This window comes from Sphaerodactylus townsendi, linkage group LG07 (genome assembly GCF_021028975.2).
Source record: "Sphaerodactylus townsendi isolate TG3544 linkage group LG07, MPM_Stown_v2.3, whole genome shotgun sequence".
Classification (NCBI taxonomy): Eukaryota; Metazoa; Chordata; class Lepidosauria; order Squamata; family Sphaerodactylidae; genus Sphaerodactylus; species Sphaerodactylus townsendi.
Window position 1 is genome coordinate 2,458,936 of NC_059431.1, and position 17,738 is coordinate 2,476,673.

Consider the following 17,738-nt stretch of genomic DNA (forward strand, 5'->3'; position numbering starts at 1 on the left):
GCAGCCAATCCAAAGCAAACTGCTGCGTCCCCTTCCCTGATCAAGACAGGCTGATGGCGACACAGTGTTTTCTATGGGCACCGTTTCCTCCGTGCACAAGGGAATCTGAACTGTGCATCTGTGCCGGGGTGGATATCAGAGAGTGGCCAGTCTGCTGAAAGCTCAAGGGCTGCCCGGGTTTCTCTGTCGAAGAGCAAAAAGAGGACAGCACAGCAGCACTGGCGAACGGGAAAGGGGATCGCTCCCTTCCCTGGTGCAGGGGTTCCTTGCAGACTTTTTAGCAGCTCAATCCCAGGAACGTGTCTTCCTGGGCCAAGCCAACAGCTGCAGAAAATCCCCAAGACAGACTTGCACTGGAAGGGGCTGGGGCTGGGGGTGAAAAGCCATTGCCCCAGGAGTGAGCCAGAGCCCCTGAGTCCCTGGTGGGTGCAGGAGGGGGGCACACGTGATTGTTAGCATGCAGGAAATGACATAACGACGAGACGCAGAGACCCCACTGACACGGATCCCATTTGAGGGGGAAGGCCTCAGAGCGGCCAGGAGCTGGGCCCAGGAGCCCCACAGGCTACATTTAATCTCCACAAGAATCAGAGGATCGGTTTTTCACTTGGGCAGTCTCATCATCTGGCCAGATCGATGCTGGAACTGGGGACTGCAGGTCAAAAGCCAAGACCTTCTGGCCCAAATTCCTGGACCTCAGGCACACACAGGTTTTAGGCTGCGGGCATCACAAACAACAAAGGAGGTCAAAGACCACCCGGCTGGCCTCCCTGAGAAATGGTCCCGGGGTGCTCCTCTTCCACCAGCACAGAGACCCCGCCCTCCCTCCCAGCAGAGCTTTGCTTGGCACGGCTGTAAGAAGGCAGCTGGTGGCTATTCTGCCCAAGGCCACAGAGGTCAAGATCAGAGGCCAGCACATCCGCCCCCAAAAGAAAGTCACCAGGTCAACCAGAAGCAACCCCCACCCCAGCAAGCGATTCTGCTTCCTTCCAGAGATTTGTGCAGGTGACCCAAAGGGAACAAGACCCCCGAGAGGAAGGTGTCCAGCTGGCCCATCACTCACGCTGCCCCATTTGTGCCTCGGGCACGCGCTCCCGGATGATTCGACAGGCGTCGTACACCATGGTGGAGGGCTCAAACTGCATCGTCTTGACCACATTGCCAATGCTGATCTTGAGGGACAGGGCGACCATGGTGGCCGAAGACGGGCAGTCCCTTCCTCTGGTTCACCTGTGAGAAACGACACCTTGCCATTATTGTGGGAGTGAACAAGAAAGAGAGGGGACGGCTAGGATGGCTCCAGCGGCGCCTGCTGCAGAAAACACCGGAAACAGAGAAATGGGTCAATTCGCTGCAGGACTGCAAAGCCAGCCGGGCTCTTTGGCCCCCTCCAGAAAGGCTCCCTGTGTCCCCCTCTTGTTTCTTTTAACAAGCAACCCCACATCCTCCCCCTTGCTGCATTGCAAGTGCATCTGTAGACATCCTCCATCTGATGTGGACTTGCCTCGCATGGCCAACCACAGGCCAGCCTCTGGGTGACCCCCTTCCCACCAACCCTGCTCTTTTTGCAGCTCCTGAGCACCACTGAGTGGCCGTCTGCCCCAGAGCAGAGCCACAAGGGCTAGTCTGGCCACGGAACAGCACCGTCAGATGGGTCACAGGGCAGAGAAGGACATGGGAAGACCGAAGCAAAGCCTTGGCCTCCACGGGGCCTGCTTGCCCTCTGAGCCCTGCTCCGCCCAGCATTGCCCTGCCAGACCAGCATCGCCTCCACAGCCAGCCCTTCCAGAGGACACGAGAGAAGTCGCCTCATCAGCGAGGCGGGGCGGATGTGGGCTGCAGCAGCCACCACCGTCAGGGGATCAGTGCAGTCGTGGGCGGGGGGGAGGGGAAGAGATGACAGGCCCGTCTGCAAGAGGAAGGTGGCTGGCAGGGCTCCTGGGCTGATAAGTGGCCCACTCAGCCACAAAGGAACCCATGAGATACGCAGCTGGGGAGGAAGAGGACACAGATGTCACCCGAGGGAAGCCACACCCAGCCGGCCTGCCAGTGGCCCCCTCCTCCTCCACTCCAGGGAACAGGTCTCCGCATCTCCTAGGGTGGGACCCAACTGAGGCTGGACTTCACTTTCTGCAGGACTCATCTGCAGGACAAAGGGGCTCAACCAGATGGCCCAGGAGGTCCCTTCCGCCCCTCACTGCCCTCTCCTTCCCAGGCATGGAGACCACACACACACACATTTTCACACACAATACAAACAGCCAGCCATACAAACACACACATACACTTGCGAGCTCAGAAGCCACATGAGAGTTTTAATGACACTGTTTTGGGCCACCCAGTGTGTGGGGGTGGGGGGGTGGGGGGGGGCCTTCTAAAACGTTTCATGCGCGCTATCGTGCCTAGAAGCATTTGGAAGCATGGCTTTGATTGGCTTGCAGAAGCCCCCCCCCCAGCACTCAGCACCCTGAAGACGATGGCTTGGCCCCGCCCACCACCTATTTCATCAGCCGTGACCCCCAAGTCTCCTACCCAACTGCTGCCAGGACTGTCAACTCCTCCCGCCGGCCTCTGCTCTCATGCTGGAAACTCCTGCAGACCCAGACCCAGCCCAGAGCCACCAAGTACCAGCCACCCCCTCGGAACCGCGCTGGCCCGCCTGACCCCCCAGCGCTGGTCTGCGCGTCCCAATATCTGCTTCCTACAGCCCCAGCCCATTTCCTCTTCCCCTGACCAGCCCTCCGGGAGTCACTTCCTCCCCAAGGCCAGCACGCCCCCCTCCTTCCCCAAAGCCTCCCCCCCACCCCCGCAGGCCTCCCTCTCTGCCCCAACCCCCCTGCCTCCTGGGATTGCACAAGAGCCCGGGATGGGCTGTCAGAAGCGGCTGCCTGAGACCGTGCCCTCCACCCCAACCACCAGGCCCCAGCCACGCAGCCCAGAAAGTCCGCCACAGCGGGTCTGCAGAAGAGCACAGGGCCCCGTGCCACGGGAAAGGGAGCAGGGAGCCGGGGCCGTCTGCGGGACGCAAACAGCTTTCACGGAGGAACACGTTAAACACCCAGCTGGGAAACAGAGTGGCTTTTGTTTCTTTGAAAGAGCAACACCACCGTGGCCTCCTTTGTGCTGCACTGCAAGTCCCCTGAGTGGCTCCTAGGAAAGGGAGAATGAGAACATGACCCCCACGCTGGTTCGCCAGGCCTTTGCCCCCGAGGCTGAGCGGGCGACCTCGGATACGGCAGGAAACAAGCCCTGTCTCCCCTTCCAGACGTTCCCTCCACCCCCCGAGCAGGGCGGGCTGCAGGAGGGAGGGCCAACAAGCGTCAGAGGAGGAAGAAAGGCCACCAGGCAACCCCTGCCCAAAGCCGAGGGCAGGCTGAGAGCTGGGAAGGGCCAGCTCCCCAGTCCAGCTTGGAGGGCAGGAAGCACCCCCTGTGCCAGGCGGGAAGGCGAAGGGCAGAGAGAGGCCTGGAGGCAGCACGCCCTCGCCTGGCCTGCAAGCTGCCTCAGGAGAGGGCAGTCAGTCGCAGGCCCTCCCAGGCCAGGCCCCAGGCAGCGGCCCAGGCAGCGGCTGGAGAGAAGGGCGGCGACCTCCAGCCTCCTGCCCCAGCCCCCCCCCCCCCCAGCCTGCAAACACGCACATCCTCAGGACCAGGTGCAAGAAGAGGCAGCCAGGACAGCACGAGCAAACCCCACTCTCTACACAGGGCTTCCCCAGGGCCAGGGAGCCCCAGCTGCCCTCTGCTCTGGCTGAGGCCGCAGCACCGCACAGAAAGTGTGCCTGCCTGCCTGCCTGCCCGCCCGCCCGCCCGCCCGCCCGCCCGCCGAGGCGCATGGCAGCCACTGCTCTGGAGGAGGCAGTGGCTGCAGGGCAGGGTTTTCCTCCCTGCGCCGCCGCCTCTCGCTTGGAAACTTTCCAGGCCTGCATTCTTGAAGAGTTCCACAAGGCTTGCGGTGCATTTGGAGGCCCCATTCCCCATTGGCTGGCAGCTCACGCAGAGGCACAGAAGCACCCCTCCCTCTGGAAGGGGCGTGTGCGGAGCCAGAGGAATTCCAGAAGCTGGCCGTGTGTGTGCGTGTGTGCATCACACGCCTGTTTCCCCTTCAGCCCCTGAACTAGCGCACACGCGCGCACGGACACCCCACAGGAGACGGGACCAGCACAAGCACCGACCCCCCCCCTCCATATTCCACTCTTATTCTAAAGATCACTCCACTTGCACAAACTGCCTCCATTTGCACAAACTGTGCTTAAAATAGGGACTATCTTGGGATGAGAGACCCTCCTCCGTCACGGGTGCTTCAGAGGGGGCAATTCCACCCCCCTCAGCTGCAGCCCCCACCCCATCCCCTTTGAACAGGAGGCGGTCCCAGGGCCTATGGTGGTGGGGGGGGTGAGGTGGGGAGGAGAGACAAACCCCTCCCCAGGGACAGGCCTTGAGAGGATCTCCATCTTCACTTCAGATGCGACTCAAGAAAGGGAACTCCCTTCTGGTGATTCCCCCCCCCCCCATCAACTCTGCGGGGTGTGGGGGGGGACAAGTGAGTCAGCAGGCCTCTCAGGGGAAATGAAAAAGGGAAGCTCGCAGCAGGACGGGGCCCACCCACCAGGCAGCTGGAGGGAAGCTTGGGGGGGGGAGGAGGAGGGGGCGCCTTGCAGGGGCAAAGAGACAAGCCCCCCAAGCAGGGTGGGCAGAGGGGTGGGCAGGGCTGCTCTCTGGGCAGCCGGGGGGGGGGCTCCACCCCCTTACTGCCCTCTCAACTGCGTCTAGCCTGAGGACCACTTTGTGAGTAGCATTTTAGGGAGTAGAAGGTGTTCATGCTGCTTCTATGGGATGTTTTACTCCTCATCATTCCTTCTCCGGCCGTTCTCATGACTCTGTTGTTGCATTGCTCTCCCTTTGCGAGAGGCGGGCGCCTGTTTGCCCAGATCCACCAGAGCCCTTCGCATGAACCGCCCCGGTGCCAAACAGCTGCAGCAAGGGCACCCCTCGGCCGCCAGGACCAGGAAGGCCTCTCAGACGCCTCTTCAGCCCGTTGCCAGGGCGCCAGCTGGGTGGGCTCCACAGGCTGCCAGCAGAAACTAGCCCAGGGACCAAGCCACAGGGCCAACGGGCAAGCAAGGAGGCAGCTCCACCCCACCCCTGCCAAACTCTGGGGAGGCAAATGTCAGGGGCCGCGGCTGGGGGCAGGGTGAAGGGAAGAGACTCCTGGCAGGACCACAAGGCGCCGTCAGGGATCGAGACCCCCCACTGCAACATGAGCCCACGGAGTGAGAGGCAGTGAGGCCTCGTGGGCTGGCTGAGAGGCCAAGACAGGGAGACGCCTGGCTAGTGTGGCCGAGATGCTCAGTCTCCCCAACCAACTTCTCCCAGAGACCAGACGAAGGACCGTGCTAGGTCGGGGCCTGGGCACATCGAGTTCAGGAGACTGCTTCAGACAGAGGCCAACCAGAAACTCCCGGAAAGCCTTCGGAGGGGCGCCCAACCAAACCTCCTTGCAGCAGAAGTGCTACGCAGAGGGTTGCTCCCCTGAACGCAGAGACTGCACTGGGCGAAGGCCACGGCCTCCGGGCATCTGCCTAACCTCATTTCCAAGTCCACAAGATTAAGGGCTACTGGCACTCTCTTCTGGGCCAACGGATGTCACTGGTTGAGCTGTAAACATGAAGCAGGACTTCTCTCGGATCTGTCCTGAATCTTCGCCCATCACATCCATTGAGCCACGTGGGAGGGAAGAGGCGCGGCACAGATCTCTGCCCCTCCACACCCAACCCAAGGCGTCATCATCAGCTGCAACAGGCAGGCAGGAGGGGGTTTCTTATCCACCCCAGAAAGCTACACAGGTGCTGTAAAGCCCTTCCCATTCAAGTGAATGGCTGCTCCACAATGGAGCCGTACAGGGCATGAGCAGGTCACAAGTTCTAATTGGATCAGGGCTGTAAAAAAGGCTTTACGTAGCCTGCAGATAACTGGAGCTGAGCCCTTCGGGGGAGGGTGGTGAATCAATCAATCAGTCAATCAGTCAATCAAGCAAGCAAGCAAGCAAGCAAGCAAGCAAGCTCTGGCTCCAGGCAAAAGATTTCCAGAGTGGGGGGCAGCCCAAGAATAGGCGCTTGAACCTCATGGCCACAGCCATTCAGAGAGGCGGCCCTGTCGCAACCCTGACAGCATCCCCCCACATCCAAGTAGCATAATGGAATGGTTGGGAGGGGGGTTTCCATAAAGGGAAGCTAGGTTTGAATCCAGTAGCACTTTAGAGACCATCAAACTTCCCTTGATCAGATATCTGGTGAAAGCAGTTTTGAATCACAAAGGTTTATGCTCTGAAAACCTTCTTTGACTCAGATCACACTCGGCTGCTGCAGACCCAATGGGGCTAACATCCTTAAAGGAAGAGGACGGCAATATTTCTCACTGTTTATAAACTTGGGTTGGAGGCCTTATTTATTTTTGTAATTCCGTTGGGTTTTTATTCATTGTTTGCGGTACAGCGTGTTTGATGCTTTTTTACATTGCTACTGATTTTTGTAAATTAGCAGTGCTGTGCATCTCCCCTGCAATCTGACTACATTGTTTTGCATTGTGCAATCTTCTTTAAATCTCAGTGAGAAAGAAAGGCTATAAAAATAGGCAGTAAATAAAAGACATGGGTGCCACCTGGGTTCCCAAAACCGGCACCAGGGATTTCCCACTCGCCTGCCTGAGCACCCTGGGTGGAAGCAGAGATCCGTGAAGGGCCCTTGCTGGGTGGGGAAAGGGTGCCAACCTCCAGCTTCTCCGGTTCAAAGACCAGCATCAGGGTTGGGGAAGAGATCTCTCTGCCAGGGACACCAGGCACCCGTTTGCCCCACCCCTACCCGCGAGGGGACAATGTTGGGTGCAGGGGCAGCTGTGCAGGGCAGCTTCATTCTACATCGAGGCCAGGCCCCAGCCAACTGATTGTGTGTTCCTGCACTGCAGGGGGCTGGTCGTGATGGCCTTGGGGTCTCTTCCAACTCTATGATTCTGTGATCTCGAGGCGCTGGGAGCTCAGCTCAGGCCTCTGTCCACCCCAAATCCAGGGCCCTTCAGGCCAGGAACATGAAAAGAAGACAGCAGCAACTTCTGCCACCTGCCGGCCCATCATCCAAGGGGCAGGAGCCACTGACCTGTCCGAGCAGCTCCACAAGATTAGGAGGCAGATTATTTTGATTGTCAACCATTATTTATTCTTCTAATTTCCCAGCCGTCTGAAATAGAGCTGCTGTCCTGTGCTATAAATTCCTGCTCTACCCCTAGATTTATACGACATTCACGTATTGCTAATCCAGACTGTCTGCCCTTTGGAAACAGAAATGCATGTGGAAAAACTGCCAAAGCCATCCTGATCCCGAGGAACAGAGCAAAATACAAAGCAAACAAAAATGTAGTTATTACTTTGACCAATTCTGAGATCGATATACTTTTAAATGTCAAATAGATCAGTTGTACCCACTAGATCGGAGTCTAGTAGGACCTATACCGCCCCCACCCCCCAATAAGTCATCTCAGGCAACAAAAGAGCTTCTTGAGGTATTAGGAAAGCAGAAACCCTTGAGGAACTTAGAACAGGGGTCTGCAACCTGTGGCTCTCCAGATGTTCGTGGACTACAAATCCCATCAGCCCCTGCCAGCATTGGCCATAGAAGAATGCAGCCAGCTCCGCTTCCCATCCCAACCTAGCTTTACTAGGCTATAGGCCGGGCCACCGCCACCGTTGTCTCTCGAACACAGGCAGAATGGCAGCAGAAGGGCCGGTGCTGAATGCAAGAGAGCAAACAGCTCCTCATATTTATTGCAGCGTTAATGACGGTTTCTAGCATGAGCTCTTGGGTATCCTCCCGTCTTTCCAACTGGTGAAGAGAGGCAGAGGTTGGTGATTCATCACCAAAGACAAGGACTGGGACCACCGTGCTGGAGGCGGGGGTGGGGGGGTGGCTGACCCCCTCTGATGGAACCCACTTCCTGATATAAATTAACATTGTGATCTCGTGCTGGAGGCGGTGGCGGCTCAGCTCCAGCGATTCCTGGATGACACAAACGTACTGGATCCCTTCCAGTCTGGCTTCCGCGCTGGTCATGGGACCGAGACGGTGCTGGTCACTGTTGTGGACGACCTCCGACTACACTTGGACAGAGGCGGTTCGGCGCTGTTGGTGTTGTTAGATCTCACCGCAGCGTTCGATATGGTAGATCACGACCTTTTGGTCCACCGCCTCGCTGGTATCGGGGTTCGAGATTCAGCCTTAAATTGGCTGATCTCGTTCCTCCGAGATCGGGGACAGCAGGTGGCATCGAGGGTGCTGAGATCTCCAAAGCGATCGCCGCCCATTATGTGTGGGGTGTCAGCAAGGAGGCGATACTCTCTCCCGGGACATGCTTTTTAACATCTACATGCACCTCCTGGCAAGTCTAGTTCGGAGTGTTGAGCTGCGGTGTCACCAATATGCTGATGACACCCAGCTCTTGTTCACACAATGGAGGGCAGCCCGACCTCGCCCCCCTCGATGCTACTCAGCGTTGTCTTGATGCTGTGGGCTGGCTTGGTTGAGTGCAAAATTTCTGGCTGGAAGTTGAATCCCACTCAAGACGGAGGTCCACTGTGGCTGGGCCGGGGGAAGTGTCCGGTGGCCTTTGGCCTGCTCTACCCCTTCTTGGCGAGGAGCGTTAAAATTAATCTCGATCCGCCCAAGAGCCTGGGGAACTGACTTCTGGATCCCATCTCTATCATTGGTGGTCCAGGTCACCCAGACAGCCCAGGCAGCTTTTACCATCTCTCGGCGCGCAGAGCGACGGCAACTGGCCCGATTAATCTCTCCCGTTCCTGAATCTGGCCACTGTGATCCATGCCACGGTCACCCTCTAGATTAGACTACTGTAACTTCGCTCCACTGGCGGGGCTTACCTTTGGCCATGATCCGAAACTGAAGAGCTTCGTACAGAATGCGGCAGCCAGACTCCTTTTCGGAGCAACAGCAAAGGGGATCGGGATTACTCCGGTCCTATACCAACTGCACTGGCTGCCGATCGGAAAGTGCCGGGTCATGTTTTAAAGTTTTGGTTTTGACGCTTTAAAGCCATTCGTGACCCCTTGGCCCTGCATATCTAAGGGACCGTCTCTCTCCCTATATCAGCCCTTCTAAGGCTCCCTCCCGTTCATCCCGGAGGCGGACCTGCTGGTGATCCCTGGCCCCAAAGAAGGCGATCCAAGGCTGGCCTCTACAAGTGGGCCAGGGCTTTTACTGACTCTGGCTCCTCATCACCTGGAATGGAACAGGCTTCCAGGTGAGATCAGGGCCCTGCCCGGGATTTACATAAAGTTTCCGCAGGGCCTGTAAAACCGGACCTTGTTCCGGCCAGGCGTTTGGGCTTCAGCCGGGATGATATCAACCGCAATAATAAGTAAACATCTGGCCTCCCGTGGGTTCATAAAAGGGGGAATAGAATAGCTGAAGCCATCTCTAGTTTAAAATTTTATGTATTTTAACTAATTTATATTTATATTTATGATGTTTTAAATTTTTATGTTGTTGGAAACCGCCCTGAGCCTTCGGGGAGGGCGGTATACAAATATAATAAATAAATAAAATAAATAAATAAAAATAAATAAACATCCCAGTGCAGAGGTTCTCGGCTTTTCACGTCCCACCCGTCACTCTCTATCAAAGGACTCAGCTCCCACCAAGGCTCACTTTCCCCCAAGAATAAGATGTTATTACGACTAACATGTCAGCAAACACAGATGGACGGGCAGGAGGTGGAAGGCCACATTTCAGGTGGACACGGGGTTTAAGGGAGAGCAACAGTTTTGTCATTGTTCTGAAAACCCTGCTGCCACACGCATCACCAGTTGAGAACACAGACCCTGAGGGGGGTGGGGAGAAAATTTTAGGGACAAATATTTGTCCCCACTGACTTTTTTTCCAATTTGCCCAAAATAAAAACTGAGGAATTCTGGGGAATACTGAGAAAGAAAATACTTCTGTGAAATGTTTACTTTTTGAATAATACCCTTCACCCGCCGTCACTTATTCCACGTGCATTGCATAAAAAGAAACTGAGGACTTCCTTGATATTTCTAATGGCTGCCTCTCTGTAGGCTGAGAGAGTTCAGAGAGAACTGTGACTGTGGAATCGATCCAGGTTCTCCAGATTAGAGTCCACCACTCTTAACCACAACACCACACTGGCTCCCTTTTAAAGACACAACTTTCCCCCCAATCAAGATAGCATGAAAAACTTGAAATCACCCCCTCAACAACCCCCCCACCCCACCCACCCCCCGCCGCCTTTCCATTTTTCAGCCAGCAAAACTGGAAATTATGGAGAATATTGAAAACACAGACTTTTTTCCTTTTGGGGACAAATGAAATACAAAGTTTTGCTCAGAATATACAGTGTGAAAATAAAATTGCAAGACAATGTCCCCCACGTATACATTTATCATATTTGGGTTTAAATGTAAATAAGGGTGGCAAAAATACAATAAAATGTGTGCATTCAATGACAATACATAATTGAAGATTTTCAATATTGAAAAGTATAACTTAATACTCAAATATTGTGACTGTACAAAAGTGTTTTTCTGTCCAGAAGATACACTTTCCCTCTTCTGGAATGTGTGAAATGGAAAAGGGTTTCACTCAAAATGTTAGTGTGAAAAAATTATGGAAGATAATCTACAGCATCAGATAATGATTTCTATGAATACTATAGACATACGCAATATTTCCAAGATTTTTTTAAAATGTAAATAATTTTAGAATCAATATGTTACGATTTTAATGATATACCGTACATTAAAAATGCAGAGTTTTCAATGTTATAAAATTTAGCTTAATATCAAGATACGATAGGCCTATCTGTTTAAACTGTATCAGAAGGTTCATGTCCCAATGATTCTTTCGCTTTCACTATGGAATTTCTTTTCCAACTTCATATTTTATTTGTCCCGACCTCTTAGATGGCAACAGTTAAGATACAACAGTCCTCAGCTCTTAATTTTTAAACGTTCTTGCATTTTCCTCCTTATTTATGGAATTTAAATGGAATTTAAATGTACGGATGTCTTAGATTTCTATTTTTGTAACTTCTGTACCTGTAGCATAGGACAGCTGGATTCCATCCCACACATTCTCCTGAACTGCGTATTATACCAAGAACTCCGATCCAGCCTGCTATCCCAAGCTATAGACCCTATGATTGATTATACTGAATCAGATAAAGTAGTTACGCTTTTAAATTGTCAGGATTTTCATTGTTGCCTTATAGTGGCAAAGTTTTTGTCAGAAGTTTGTAAACTGAATGTATGACAAATGCGAATTTTTTACTATTCACTTTTAACTGGAACTGTATTTTTTAACTGGAACTATATTTTAACTGGAACTATATTTTAACTGGAACTATCGTGTATATGCCAATAAAGGCTTATTGAATTGAATTGATAGGAAAGTAAGTATTGCATAGATTTCAACCCCCCCCCCCCCCCCCCCCCCCCCCCCGGCTGCTCAGACACACACAGTTGCAAATGTTTTGGAAATTTTACAGATGTACTTAATATGTGCCTTGATAGGCTTTTCCTGGGTGTATTTGTAGCCTTGGGTTAAACAAAAAGCTGTTAGACCTGGACACTACAGAAATATACCCAACAAGTACCCTTAAGTCTCCAAACGTGTAGCCGACCATACCGACCTGGGGACATGAGAATACCCCTGTCCTCAGGCCCACGCCTGTTGTGAACAGCCCCCCACCCCATGTGATGAAACAACGTGTGCCTCCCCACCCACTGTGGCGCCCTCCCTCCCCAGGCCCTGGAGGAGCAGCAGCCGTCGGCCTCCAAGGACGCGCGTGCAGGGAGGGGGCTGTTCCGCTCTTCCTCTGCTCCGGCCGCTGCCCCAGCAGGTGTAAAAAACTACAGTCAAAGGTGGCCCAGTGGCCAAAGGAAGACGAGTGGTCGGTGGGCATTTCCAGCACAGCCACTGTCTCTCACGTGTGGAGGGGGGTGCCTCTGACACAATACAAAACAATGACACCCAATATAGACTCTCAGAGGGTCAAATAGTGCCAGCGGGGGGGGGGGGGGGGGGCAGAGGAGCTGCCCTGCTACACAGTGACATTATATGCACCACATTGGACTCCAAACTGTATCTAAAGGGCACTATGTTACAGGCGGCCCCGTTTCCATTCCCCCCTCCCCCCCCCCGCAATAGATATGATATCTACCTTCCCTCCCCACCAGCAGCTCAACCACACCCCCAGTCGCCAGGATATCCTTCTGGTGTGGGTGGGGCTCTGGCCCTTTCCCTCCAGCTCTGCTGTCCCACAAGGGCCCTCCCACCTTCCAAAAAGGGGGAGGGAACCCCAGGCACACCCGGCCAGTTTTGCTCAGCAAAAGGGCAACACCCCCCCCCCCCGCGGGCAGCACTAGGGTCGGGGTCAGACTGAGGCAGCAGGACGGGCTCAATTCTGCTGCCACTGCTCAGCCCCAGGCGCACAGCTCCTAACTGCCCTGAGCCCTCCAGGGGAGGGCGGTATACAAGTATAATAAATAAATTAATACACAAACCAACCAACCAACCAACCAACCATCCATCCATCCATCCATCCATCACGGGGTCCCTGGGGGCAGCCCTCGCCTCACCTCCCCTCCCACTTACAAATCTAAGCCGTTCCTGTGCCGCATTTCCACCCCAACAGTGCCCCAGGGTGGCAAGCACTGAAGCAACATTTAAAATACAGTGTGTATAAAAGAATTCAGTGAAACCACGTAAACACACGTCAGACCAATCAGTGGGGGGCGGGGTATGCAAAATAAAGGGGAAGCCTTCACTTGTTGGCAGAAGATGGCAACAGAGGGAGACACTGGAGAGGAAGGAGCAGGACGGGCCTAGCGTCAGGTGAGAGGAAGGGAAGTCCCTATGAGAGCAGGTACCCCTGCAGGTATGCTAGCCTCAAGCCATTCAGGAGCAGCACGCTTAACTGAGCCGGTAGCAGATGGGAGCTCCGCGGCAGGGATGCGCCCCCACAGCCCACTCCAGTCAATGCTCTGGACGAGCACCCTGCGCCAAGGGCAGCTTCCAGAACGGCGACAGTCAGCTGTGAAGAAGCAAACTGAGTCCCAATGAGGGGGGGGGAGCACTGGGGGTTGGAGACGCTGCAGGACCTGAGCTGGCCTTCCCAGCCGCTCTGCCGGGACTCGCTGCCTGCATTCCAACCAGTGAAGGAAGGTGGTGGGGTTTTTTGGCGAAACATTAGGAAGAACTTCCTGACAGTTAGAGCCGCTTCCTGGGGGAGGTGGGGGGTCTCCTCCTTGGGAGGTTATCAGCAGAGGCTAGAGAGAAGGGGGCGGAAGCAGGTGGCACAGAGAGCGAGGGCACCTCAAGCCCACTCACTGCGCCCCCCCCCCCGCGCAAAAGCAGCCCTCGCTGGGGTACCTCTTGCCCGTGCTCGTCTGCCCCACCTGCCCCACAACTCTCCAACGCTCGCTGGCTGCAGGCAGCACAGCCCCAACGGCCAGACCCCAGGAGGGAGCAACGCGAGAGTTCAACGGAACAAAACTTCTGTTTCACACCTGCGCCTTCTGGATTCTGATGCAAGGCGACGGCCCACAAACCTACTCGGGGGGGGGGGGGGCTGCGGGTGCAGGCCTCAGCCAAGGGGCAGCGGCTTCTCCTCTGGCTCACAAGGCCTCATGCTGAAGGGGCAGGGGATGGGTGCCAGACCCATGGAGACTCCACTCCGGGCACAGGGGCTGGGGCACCTTTGAGCTCGGCAGGCACCGGCCGTTCTCTGCATGGCCGCGAGCCCCGTCCAAAGCCAGGGCTGGCTGCTCCTGGCTTCACCTGTGCAAAGGTTGAGCCGGCAGAGCCCCCACCCCCTCCAGCAGGGAGTGCTCCTGGTGAGGAGGGCCGGTTGCCCCTGCACTGAGGCAGAGGGGTTTGCCTCAGAGAAAGGGGGGGGCCCTGCTGGAGCCAAGCCACGCCCCCTCCACCTTCCCCACCCCCTCCTGTAGCTTAGCAATCTGGCTGAAGTCTTCCCCGAGAGGGAACCAGACACGCCCCAGGCCCCGCTTGCCTTGCTCTAGGCCTTCCGGCTGGCCCCGCTGGCTCAGCCCAGCCGCTCCGACTGGCAGGAGCTCTCCGGACAACGAGGCAGAGGCCTCCCGACACAACCTCTTCACACGAGATATCCCGGCTATCAGGAAAGCATTTTTTACAGCACGAGGAGTTCGGCAGTGGGACGGGCTGGAGCTCCCCCTCACGGGCAGTCTCTAAGCAGCGGCTGGACAAGCACTTGGCCGGGGTTCTCTAGGCCAGGGGTGTCCAACTGATGCATGACGAGGGCCAGGCACGACACAAACATGTCCTGGGGCAGGCAGAGGTGGCTGCCTCGGCTGGCATCCCCCAGCACGTTCACCAGACCAGGCCCACGAGGGGAGTGCGGCTGCCTCAGCTGGCGGGCCCAACTCAAGGTTGCCACAGGAGGAGGGCGAAGCAGTGGTGACTGGCCAGGCCAGGATGGGGGGGGGGGTAGGGGCCTGGGCCGGCCACTGTGGGCTTGCCAAGCCAGATCAGGAGGGGGGAGGGATTGCTTCAGCTGGCTGGCAGGTCAGAAGAGCCTCCTCAAGGACCAGACTCACACTTGACATACCTGCTCTAGGCTGGCCCTGCACTGAGCAGGAGGTGGGACCAGACAGTCTGTGTGGCCCCTCCCAGCTCAGTGGTCCTAGGATTCTTTGAGACCCTAAAGTAGCAGCTGGGGAGGGCAGCAATTTCATCCCTCTCCCTCACCGCACCACAACCCAGGCATCGCCTCCTGTCTGGGGGCCAGGAGGGGCTCCCAGGAGGAACGGAAAGGCAGCCCTGGCCAGACCAAGGCACCTCCGGGCATCACGGCCAGCTCCCCTTCCCAACCCAGGTGCTTCTCTGCCGCACCCGGTGCCCTCAAGCAATAACCGACCAGCAGCAGGGTCTGCGCTGACTCCTCCCTTCGCATCAGAACTTGCTTTCTTAACGGCATGAAAACACATGTGCTTGAAGGTCTGGTCACTGCTCGCTTACATGTTAACACTACACCATTCATTGGAGGCAGGTGAATTCATTTCTTTGCCAGCTGCTGGCTATACGGACTCCGAGAATGATGCAAGTGGAGCTTTTAAAAGCAATAATGGCATTGTCAGAAGCAGGGAAGACTAGGGCCAGAGGTCAGCTTTCTCGTGTAGTGACTACCAGGGCTATCTATTAGATTTGATGATAGATATAATTTAAAAATATGGTAATTAATAAGTGAAATGCAAAAACAAGACTGACACCTAAATAGTCAAAAGAAACTGTCTAAGCTCGGGGCTTATCCTACACCCCCCCCCCCATTTCCTCTCTGTAATTTTTAAGTATTATCCCTTGGAATTGCGTAAAAGTACAGTTATGATTTACTAACCTACATATGAGGGAAATGATGACAGTAAAGCTACGAACAAAACAATCAAACTTACAATATTCACAATCAGACCTCTCGACATGTGGCTCTGCTTAAAAACCTCCGAAGAAGGAGACTCCACCACTCTCCCAGGCAGTGCATGCCACTGTCCCAACTACCCTGATGGTCAGGAAGTTCTTCCTGATGTTTAGGTGGAATCTCTTTTCCTTCCCCTTGAACTTACGACTCCTGGCCCCAGCCTCTGGAGCAGCAGAAAAGAGGCTTGCTCCCTCTTCCACTTGACATCCTGTCAAATATTTAAACATGCCTATCGTGTCTCCTGTACCCGGCTCCCTAAGCCTCTTCTTGCTGCTGGGCAGGGAGGGGAGATCTTTGCAATGGTTTTAGGAGAGAAATGGGGAGACTGAGCCGAACTGGTATGAGTGTGAAGGGGGGAGTGGTGAGTAAAAAGTGGGGGCTGCTTCAGTGGTTTATGGGGAGATGTGACTTTACTGTAGGCTGAATATGTGCAGGAATCGTGCAGATCTCCGTGTGGTTCCTGAGGTCTCAATGAGGCTGCTGGAGAGGAGCTCAGTGGCAGGAAAACTGGTCCTGTTGTAACCAAAGGCAACAGCACTTGTGACTCAGAGCAGGCCCTCAGCCCCAGGCAGCATCGAATTGCCTCCCCTCTACTCAGCTCCACCGCTAACTCTTCCTAGGCTGGGCCCATTACACACTATGCGTGTGGGGGGGGGGGGGTGTCCTGCTTCCAAGAGTGTCAAACGTCCTTTCAGAGCGGCCTCCTCCTTCGTTCGTTCTTCCATCAGTCTGGCTGGGAGAGGGCTGGAGGCCCGGCTGGCCGGCTGCAAATTCCTTATTTGGTAACAGTCATTGTTTACGCCACAGCTGGGGGGGGGGAAGGGGCAGGAAGAGGGGAGGCAAAGTTTCCGCCTGGTCCCCACTGGCTGCTGCAATCGAGGGTGGCTTGCCGGATTTAAAGGGCTGCTGCTTCCGAGGGTGGCCAAAATCATGCCCAGACCGGGGTCAGTTGGAGCCGGGCATCGGTGTCCGCAGCAACTCCCCATCAAGTAAAGAGGGAACTCATGACAGCGCTGAATGTGCAGCAAGCCTTTTGTAGGAAACGCGCATTAACCACCCATTTTACTAGCTATTCAGTCGAGTTGGGCTTGGTGGGCTCCGATCTGGAGAACCGGGTTCAATTCCCCACTCCTCCACATGAGCGGTGGAGTTCTCTCATTTAGAGAACAGGATGTGTTTCCCCACTCCTCCACGTGAAGCCTGCCGTGTGACCTTGGGCCAGTCACAGTCCTCTCAGAGCTCTCTCAGCCCCACCTGCCTCACAACGGGTGTCTATTGCGGGGAGTGGGAAGGGAAACACGCGCGTTCGCCCCTTTGGGTCCCCCCACAAGACAGAAAGGGGGGAATGAATGCAAATCTCTTCTCCTCCAAGCCGGCACCACCAGCCCTCCCCGCAGTGGGAGCGGAAAACGCTTTTCAAAGCCCTCGTCAGGCGGCACCCACCGCGCAGCAGCCCCCCCCCCCGGCCCGCGCCCGCTCAACTTGCTGGGCTGCCCCCCCCGCCGCCGCAGGGCCCTCGGTGCTCCGGCTGTCAGCGGGGGCAGCACTGGCCTGCAGCCGCCAAAGTCCCGGAGCGCCGTCCTGGCGCCTGGAGCCGCGGGGCCACGCAGCAGGTTCGGCTCTCGCAGGGAGCCCCCCCCCCCCCGGGACGGAAAGGCGGGCGGAGCTGGCTGCCCTCCTGGCAGAAGCGGGCCGGGACCGACGACGACGACGACGGGGCGCTGGGCGGATGCAGCTACTACCCCCCCCCACACACACACACACCCGCCCCAAATACGCGGCGACGGAAGGGGGACCGGAACGCTGCCGAAAGGCGCCCGGGCGCAGCGGCCGACACTCGGACGGCCCTCGCGGGGCCTCCCCTCCCCCGCCCACTTCCTGCCCGGCGGCTCCCCGCCCCGAGGCGCCCTTTTTCGCCCCCGCGGGCCCGGCAGGGCGGAGCACTCCACTCCACGAAGGGAAGCCTGGAGCCCGCGCGCGCGCCCGCCATCCCTCCCGCCCTCCCGCCCGCCCGCCCGCCATCCTGACGAGCGGGCCAGCGAGCGGCGCCTACCTGAGTCGGGGCGCGGCGTCGGGCGCGACTGGCTCGGGAGAGTCAAGCGCGGCGGGGCGGGGCTTCCTTCCCGCCGGCCACGCCCCCCGCCGACGCAGGCCCAGAGGCGCTGCGAAGCTGCAGCCGCCGGCGGCCATGCTGAGTGCGGGCACTAG

General features: G+C 56.4%; 1 protein-coding gene across 2 annotated transcripts in view; it reads right to left on the reverse strand.

The window, feature by feature from the left end:
* Nucleotides 1-17,717, reverse strand: part of TLN1 (talin 1) — a 56,435-nt gene extending 38,718 nt beyond the window's left edge. The window contains exons 1-2 of one of the 2 annotated variants that reach the window (XM_048503586.1): nucleotides 17,584-17,717; nucleotides 1,064-1,230 (exon numbers count right to left, since the gene is read on the reverse strand). In XM_048503586.1, the coding sequence (XP_048359543.1) occupies nucleotides 1,064-1,193 (130 nt within the window). In that variant the 5' untranslated portion in view covers nucleotides 1,194-1,230; nucleotides 17,584-17,717. Of the gene's footprint in view, nucleotides 1-1,063; nucleotides 1,231-2,532; nucleotides 2,652-17,583 lie in introns of those variants that run through there. The other variant, XM_048503587.1, reaches the window with a different exon arrangement.
* Nucleotides 17,718-17,738: the final 21 nt, after the last annotated feature.